Source organism: Diplotaxodon limnothrissa, linkage group LG10, assembly GCF_057381915.1.
Source record: "Diplotaxodon limnothrissa isolate DT_005_m linkage group LG10, D_limnothrissa_male_GT1.1, whole genome shotgun sequence".
NCBI lineage: Eukaryota > Metazoa > Chordata > Actinopteri > Cichliformes > Cichlidae > Diplotaxodon > Diplotaxodon limnothrissa.
The window spans coordinates 6,950,701-6,959,959 of NC_140605.1; the positions used below are offsets into that span (position 1 = coordinate 6,950,701).

Sequence of the window (9,259 nt, forward strand, 5' to 3'; positions counted from 1 at the left end):
TTTTCCTCGGTGGATGGCCTGTTCTGGAACTAAACTGTGAAAGCTGCATTGAAACGAAATCTGTGTGGGATAAAGTCACTGAGATGTGCGTTAAATTAGGTTTCATAATTAAGTTGTGCAAAATATATGAAGTTAAAAGATTAGCTGACAAACTTTTAACTCATAGCTAGGTAGAACTGCTATTTGATAATCGCTATCAGGGCTCTTTCAGCAACCCTACCAGAAGGCATATGATCGCTAACGTAAGATATTTTTTTCTAATAATAAAAATAAAAATGAATTTATTATAGTTCAAGGAATCATTACTAATATTAGAGTTCGGTGTGAAGCCCCATAAAACTCGAGTATGGAAAGCACTACTATGACTGGCTGTAAAATAAGAACCTAATATGTGATAATAAGCTATAAGTAGCAAAGTGACTTTTGACACTACTCAAGTGACAAGTATCGTTGTTTGACGTTCGCTTGTCTGTTAATATAGATTCAGTGTGAATACGTTAAGTTATTAACTGTATATACATTTCTTTACTTAAAGCTTTTTGTAACGTGTGCTTTCAAACTTCGTTGTATGTTAACAGTAAATTATCTGCTGTGAGTATTTAACTGCAAACCAACTTAACTGCCCCGCCGAGTGACGAGAAACAATGAGAGTAGGATTAGAATGGTATTATGTGTTGTTTAGCTGGAATTACTACAAATTGCGAGTTTTGTATTGTGCTTTCATTTAAAATGTTGCGCGATGTTTGTAAATGTGATACCTGCCGCTGGTATCCTTGTGCAACAAAACTAGCGATAAACGCACACACTCACGTTGCAGGAATTGTACAGTAATGTACGTTAACATCCGGTAGACTTATGCATTCATGTCATATGCCAAAACCCCCTTTTTTAAATAATACTTAAAATTCCGGATTGGTTTATTAGTGCTGGGCGGCGTATGAGCCAACGCTCATTCTGTGGAGCCTTCACGTTAGCTGCAACGGGCTAAGATATGCCATTTTAAATGTTACTCACCATCACTTCTATAAAGTGTAAGGTTTCGTCCCCTTGACATGTAAGTTTATGTTCCGAGTAAAACAGTAATAGTATACATTTACAGAAACTTGTCGAGACAATCATAAATGATTAAACGATTAGCGAATAAATAGACAATGAATATGCAATAATTTCTTATCAAGTTTGAAAATATTGTAATAGCTTATTAAATATTGTGTGGTTTCCATTACTTGAACACGAAGTTTATTTCTTTCTTTCTAGCCATTCTAATATATAGTGGATACAGCATCATCGGTCGGTCTTTTTGATGTTTTTCCAACACCCATCTTTTTCAATATAAATCATTCAGCTTGACAGTGAAGCAAATATGAGACTTTAGGCTTTAAATCTGTAAATTAAGATAAAATTGTTTAATCCTAAAGTTGATAGTCTGTTACAACATCAAGACAGCAAACATTTAACAAATATCTTAAATAAGCTTTTTAAATTTAGTCAATACTCTGACTGCAGTCAGTATTGATGAAATCCAGATACTCTCATCTGGATATTATATTATCAGGTCTTAAATGACTTTTCTTTCATTTTAAGATTATTACTTTTTTAGTCAGCTGTTGACTGAATGTTAATTTTTTTCTTTTTTTCTATGGAAAATATTTAATGTCAGTGTGTGAATGTGTGTGTGAATGGGTGAATGACTGAATGTAGTGTAAAGCGCTTTGGGGTCCTTAGGGACTGAGTAAAGCGCTATACAAATGCAGGCCATTTACCATTTTGTTGCACTGCTTATTTCATTCAGTAGGTGCTGTTGTCACTGTGACTGAGTCTTAAACATAGTAAGAATCTACTTTTCCTCCTTCTGACTCTCTCTGGGCAGTCCCTTACCATGAATGAAGTCAGTATAGTGAGAGAGGGATGGCTTCACAAAAGAGGTATGGATCATGAAAATTGTTATAAAATTGTGTTATAAGATGGGAAAACTGTTGACTTCTGTTGTCTGTTGCCAGCTACTCATCGTATAATTGCACTGTTGATTTAATTTGTCGTTTTTGATCCAGGTGAATATATCAAAACATGGAGGCCTAGGTATTTTATCCTAAAGAGCGATGGCTCTTTCATCGGTTACAAAGAGAAACCAGATTTAAATGACCAACCTTCCCCACCACTGAACAACTTCTCAGTGGCAGGTTAGTCTTTTAAGATGTTGAAGAGTGGCCGTCCTTTATGTCAGATCCTTTCAGTTTTCAAGACTCCCTGTATGTTTTTTCAGTTCTGGTCCCTTCTAACCACCTTCAAGTAAATATGAATGATAATTGTATTTTTTACAGAATGCCAGTTAATGAAGACTGAAAGACCCAGACCTAATACATTTGTCATCCGTTGTCTGCAGTGGACCACTGTTATTGAACGTACTTTTCATGTAGAAAGCAACGAAGAGAGGTAAAAACCGTGAATCACATTTCTTACTATCCTTGTCAAATCCTGGCATGCACTTTTTGTGTTTTATGTACTGTGATGTGCATTTTCCTGTATCCATTATTCATTAGTTGTCATTTAGAATACTTCGACTCCATCTAATGTTTTTTTTAAATTGACAATTACTAAGTCACGCCAAATTCTCCAGTATTGATGTATATGATACAGTGATTTCATACTCTTCACAGTTTTACGGATTGGATAGCCGAGTGGCAATTTGTGATATTTTTTACATTTCAGAGAGGGGTGGATAAGGGCAATCCAGTATGTAGCGAACAGTCTGAAAATGCAGGAACAGGGGGAAGAGGAACCAATGGATGTTCTCAGCTCACCAAACGAAAGCAGCCTGGTGGAGATGGAGGCAGTTATATCCAAGAGCTGCACCAAAGTGGTGAGAGAATTAGCTGATACAGCTTTGAGCTGATAAAAACTGCTACTTACTGTAAGTCAGGCCAGTTTCAGTTGGTCTCACATAAACTCTATCAGGGAAGCAATATGTTGTGCAAACAGGAATATCAGTATAGATTTGTGAAAGGATATTTCTTACATCATACAAACATGTAATTGTCTCTGGCTTCCTCAGAATTACTATCCTTAGAATTGGAAAGTAAACCCAATGCCAGCATTCATTGGGACTGCAGTGGTAGCAAAAAGACATCTTGTAGTGTTCAAGTGTGGGGGAAAGTGGCCCCTTGGCATGTCTGCTTGCTGTATAACCTCAATAAATACTTTCCTGAAAATTTTATGGTCGTATTTGTTAGTTAAGTTCATTTTAAATGTTATTAGAGTAAGAGAGAAATCTAGTCAGTCTATTCAGGTGTTTATTCTTTGTGATTGATAAGTCATTAGCCATTTAGTGTAGAGGTCCTCTGTTTCACAGTCAGAGCCACTGCTTGCTCATTACTGGTGTGGTTTCAAACCAAGGCTGAGCTTTTATGTCACAGTGATTAGGTGAATAGTTTTATGTGCAGTCTGCTATTTGCATTAGGACATAAGGAACAAGGATGCAAAGAACGAAACTTTTCATTTCATGTCAAACGAACAGCATAATATATTTTACTTCTAAATGTACGTAACTTTAAAAGATTATTTTGTTTAATTAAAAAAAATGTACACACACTTCCACAATGAATGAGTTGTATATTTTACAGACAATGAGTGACTTTGAATATCTGAAGCTGCTTGGAAAGGGTACCTTTGGGAAGGTGATTCTTGTCAAAGAAAAGACAACTGGAGTACATTATGCCATGAAAATACTGCGCAAAATGGTGATAATAGCCAAGGTAAGTTTGTGTATTGACATAATTGATGCAGTTGTAATTGATATATTTCTGCCATTTTGCTGCTGCAAGACTTGTCCTACTTTAACAGATGAATGCTGCGAAATGTGTGTGAAGACAGGAGTGTGGCACAGCATCAACATTGGCTTCCTGTTTTCTAGTATAATGTTTATTGGCTCATTTTGAAAATTAGTGTTTATAGGGCTTGACTAAAATATTTTTGTCATTAGTTATGAAAGACACTGCTCATTGAATTATGATCAGTTCCTGATTGTCAGTGATTTTAATATTCATGTCCATTATGAATCCAGACTCTTGGTCAAAGAATTTATTGATCTTATTGAAACATTCTGACTCAGTCTGTGTCTGGTCCGATTGTGCACATGATAAGTTCTTTAACAGCATCTTTGTTTGCATCAGCTTTCGATGATTCTGTGCTTGTAAATCGAGATTATTACTTTACTCTTAATCTTAACAAATTTATAATTCTATTTAATTTTTGGCCTTTTTTGGATTTTACTTTGATAGGTACAGTGAAGAATTGATAGGAAAGCAAAAGGAAGAAAGGGCTGCGGCTTGGACTTGAACCTGGCCGGCTGCTCTCAGCCATACAGCATGTGGTCGCTTTTTAGCAGTGCTTTAAAATTTCATAAACAGATTAGCTCTGTTGTTAAGACAAGTTTCTTTTAGCTGTGGCTCCTCAGTAAGGTGAAGGCCTACCTTACGGCACATTACTTTTAGAGAGTAATTCATGCTTTTATTACTACTTGTGAAAACTATTATAACTCTTTATAATTGGCTCTGATCAGTTCTGACTTCGTCACCTACAAGCTGTTCAAAATGTAGCAGGTTGCCTTTTGACAGGAAAGAAATGGTGTGAACACATTACACCTGTACTGGCCTCCTTACACTAGCTTTCAGTTAATTTCAGATCCAGTTTAAAACTGCTTACTTTTCAGTGGTTAGGCAATACCTAACTTAAGAGACCTTTTGAAACCCTGTAATCCTATCAGAGCACTGAGCTATACAAACCACATGTTCAATCCAATAGTTTCAGCAATCTCCCTTCAGAAATTTGCTGCCATTGGTGAACCCTTATATTGATGCTACAGTGCGGCAGAAAAAGTAGCCAAACATGCAGAGGAGTAATTGACTGCACTGAAAAGGGCAAGTTACAATAGTTGCAGGATAGAGCTACACAACCCTTGTCTTAGGATTTCTGAGTGGTCTGCAGTTATCTTGTAGTTACGGCAGTAAAACCAAAGCAGAAAATGCTACTGATAAAACTGAAACGAAGAAAGAAGAAAGACTGAACATAGACATGTTGGCCTATTTGCTTGAGGTATCGACTCAGGAGTGAAAGCACAAACAATAAAACACATTTGTTCAATATTACAGCAATAAAGGTGTTCAGCAGTCCTTTTTTTGTCAGTCCATATACCCAAGTTGTTACAGGTCCTAGTTCTTTTCAGTTTCTTTTGTTCAGGTGTGTGTTGAGTGTATGTCTAGTGGGTATGGGTTTGTTTTTTTTAAATAACTATCAGAGTAATGTTATCTTGTTGAAATCTCACTAGCTTATCTGTCCAGAAGCAATGAGGCTGTCGCCAGCATCACAGCTGCAGATGTTGAATCCTTTCTTGCCATTAGATTGTTTCTAACTCAGAAACCATCAACCTGCACAAGACGCAGAACAACTGTCACCAGCCCTCCAAATTTCTCTTCCCTTCTGGGTCCTGGCATGCTGCTTAAATAGGCTGTGTTGGGCAACCTCCTCTGGCACTGCCCCCTGAACCACTGCACCCACTGTGGTGGAAGCAAAACCGCAAATGTAAGAGGGAATTAATGATAATGTTTATCAAACGTTAAGCATAGTTTGGATTTTCTTTTGTTGCGGGTTCAGTGAATTCCGGTCGGAGAGTGACAAAACCTGCAGCATCAGAATCTGTGATGTGTCGGCTTTCAGCACCATCTTTATACGTGCCATCAGGTGAACAATCTGCGCTTTCTGTTTACATCTTTTTGTGGAATCCGTGTATCTGCTCTCATTTGCTGTTTTAGCTGTTTGGTGGTTCTTGAAATAGTTTTGTGAGCTTTAAGCTGAGATTCTGGCGATTTTGGCAAAATACATTTATATTTAAAAATTGATTCAGGATTTAATGAATCGATATCAATATCAATCTGCTGAAATTTTTTTTTTTTAAACCCAACCCTAATACTGACCACCACATAACAATTGTTGTTTTTATTCATCCATCCATACTTTTTCATTAAGCCAATTCAGTGTTGCGGAGGCGGGGGGCTGGAGCTGTCCTAGTGTGAAAGGCAGGGTGCACCCTGAACAGGTCACCAGCCTGTCCAGGGTTAACACATAGAGAAAGACAGCTATTCAAACTCACATTCACAATTTAGAATCACCAATTAACCAATTATGCTGTTTTGCTGTTTCCATTCATTTTTCATTTATCATTATATATATATAAATGCAAAACATGTTGCAGTGAGCACAGAAACTGTGGGAGCTGTTAATGTATGGCGTTATTTTTGTGCCACTATTCTAAGCGCATGTAAAAAAAAAAAAAAAAAAAATTTGACCGCACGTAAAAAAAATTTGCAGGTGCAAAATAAATTTCTCCTCAAAATGCAACACTTACACCTGAGTCCCCATGTTTTACCAGGCAGGCGTGATTGCAGATGCCATGCAGGATCATCCGCACGGCATCCGCAGACCGCACCCACCACAATATCTCATATTGACTGTCAAGAACAGTGGTGGATGATGAAGAGAAGCTCTAAAGATGATTTTGTTTTCATTATTATGGCAGAGGGAAATTCCAGCCTTGGGGATATCAGGCCTCCGCGGTTGCTGTGAGAAATAGCATTTGCTGATTGATAATTTGGGCTCGTTGACACGTTGTAGTCATCAAGGTGACAATGAATTCCTCTAAATTAATTGTCTAGAGCAGCGGTCCCCAACCCCCGGGCCTTGGACCGGTACCGGTCCGTGAGTCGTTTGGAACCGGGCCGCAAGAGATGAGGCTCAGGTGTGAAATGTATGGTTTTCAGGGTTTTTATTGGTTTTCAGCATTATTACCGTATTTCCCGGACTACAAAGCGCACCTAAATATTAGCCGCACAAGCTAAAATCAGGGGAAAATCCTGTTTTGTACATACATTAGCCGCACCTGACCAAAAGCCGCAGGTGTTTCAATGTTGACTTATCATATGTAAGAGAATATGCACAAAGGGAATTGTCAGGAAAGAGATGGCTGTTTGGAGACATCACTTTTATTAATATTTTGAAAAACAAGTTATGGGTACATATTTGCACATGTAGTACATAACAATAACCTACAGCACACCAGAACAATAGATTCGGCCTACCTTTTAGGCTCAGGTGCAGTGACACAGCTTTAACAAGAAGAAAAGTCAGTCATTCACCACCATCTTTCTCTTCTTCCTGCGCACTAAAACCACCAAAGTCCTCTTCTCCAGTGTCGGATACAAACAGGCTCATGATGGCTTCGTCATCCACTCTTCTTCTCTCCTTCGTTGTCACTTTCAAAACCAAAGAAATCCTCATTGTCAGTGTCAGAGTCGAACACCCTCAGAAGGGCCGTGGCGGTGTCCTCCTCTCCATCATGCAGCAGTCCAGCCCTTCAAAATCCGTTGGTGATCGTGGATGTTTTCACACTTTTCCACGCTGTCAGAATCCACCGGTGGAGTTAGGCATAACTTGCTTTTTGGGCATAACTTGCAAGTTTATCGCCGCTCATCATCCACGACTCCCGCTGAACGCGTAGCGCTACTTTGAAGTTTGTTTTTCGCGCTACTTCATACGGCACTACGTTGCCTGGCGGACGGACATGTGACTAACATACCACTCTTGAACCCCGATCCTTCCGCCAGGCAACGTAGTGCCGTACAACAGCGGAACACACAAAACAAATCGTCTTACGATATCACAAAAATCATGGACAATCCATAGAAAAGCCGCACCTGACTAAAAGCCGCAGGGTTCAAAGCTTGTGCAAAAAGTAGCGGCTTATAGCCCGACATTTACGGTATGTTATCGTTTTTATCGTTAACTCGGTTTTCCTGGGTCTTTTCAGGTGTGTTATGAATAAATCTTCTTTTTTTTCGGTACCGGTACTAGTTTTATTTTGTTGTATTTATCCGCGACACCTTAAAGGCCGGTCCGTGAAAATAATGTCGGGCATAAACCGGTCCGTGGCGCAAAAAAGGTTGGGGACCGCTGGTCTAGAGTCATATTTTAGGCCATCTGTCTGACAATTGGCACCATTGGGTCTTGCGACAGGACAAAGATACCAAGCACACACGTAAATCTAGAACAAAATAACTCAGAGAAAAGATTAAAGGTGTTGCAGTGGACCATTATCAAGAACTCAACCTGATTGAAATGGTGTGGTGGGACCCTCAGAGATCTGTGCATGAATGAATGCCTGCAACTTCAGTGAAGTAAAGCAACATTTTAAATGAAGTTGTGCAAAAAATGATACAGTAAAATATGTCATGTGTTGTTCATTTTAAGGTTGTTTGTCCCAGATTTTAAATTAGTTTAGAACTTGGTGAGGACTAGAGATTTTTTTTCTATATACAGTCTTGATACATAAAACTTGAAGGTAGGTGTATTTTCTTTTACATAACTCCATAAAAATATGTTCTTATCTAAATATGAGGTAAATGAAAACATCGAGCATCATTTGTGACTTCGTTGTGTCAGCAGTGCGCGCTTGTCCTCTGACCATCTTTAGGTAACAAAGTGGCTGAATAAAATTAGACTGTAATATATATCAGCTACATTGTTGTATTTTAGCTTTGATACAAGTTAAGGCATTAAAACAAAGATTATGTCAAACGGACTGTCCTTCTCAGTCTCTGTTTGTTCTTGCTTTAAGTAACGTTTTACTATTTTTAAAAATGTTTTTTGTGTTTGTAATGATAATTGTGTTTGCTGGCAGGATGAAGTGGCCCACACGGTTACAGAGAGCCGAGTGTTACAGAACACCAAACATCCTTTCCTCACGGTGAGAATAATATTAAAAAGTGACCTGACAGTAGATATTTATTGTCATTGGACCAATGAAACATTTAACAACGTCATTAAGGTTCAGTTCCTCTCAGTGCAAAAGAAGACTAAAAATGAAAGAAATAAAATTCCGCTTGATGGTCCCCCACAGTATCTTTGCTCTTCATGTATATATATATATATATATATACACACACACACACACACGTATGTATATATATATACACACACACACACACGTATGTATATATATATACACACACACACACACGTATGTATATATATATACACACACACACACACGTATGTATATATATATACACACACACACACACGTATGTATGTATATATGTATGTGTATATATATATATGTGTATATATATGTATATATATACATACGTGTGTGTGTGTGTGTGTGTGTGTGTGTATATATATATATAACACCCAGCACGCCCCTGCGGGC

At 38.1% G+C, this 9,259-nt stretch overlaps 1 protein-coding gene across 5 annotated transcripts in view; it reads left to right on the plus strand.

Annotated features, from left to right (window-relative positions):
- Positions 1-9,259, plus strand: part of LOC146623806 (RAC-beta serine/threonine-protein kinase-like) — a 40,897-nt gene continuing 31,638 nt past the window's right edge. Inside the window, exons 1-7 of one of the 5 annotated variants that reach the window (XM_085364300.1) lie at positions 1-85; positions 1,793-1,925; positions 2,052-2,180; positions 2,322-2,433; positions 2,710-2,860; positions 3,621-3,752; positions 8,729-8,794. In XM_085364300.1, the coding sequence (XP_085220426.1) occupies positions 1,880-1,925; positions 2,052-2,180; positions 2,322-2,433; positions 2,710-2,860; positions 3,621-3,752; positions 8,729-8,794 (636 nt within the window). In that variant the 5' untranslated portion in view covers positions 1-85; positions 1,793-1,879. The other 4 variants (XM_085364302.1, XM_085364303.1, XM_085364301.1 and 1 more) reach the window with 4 other exon arrangements.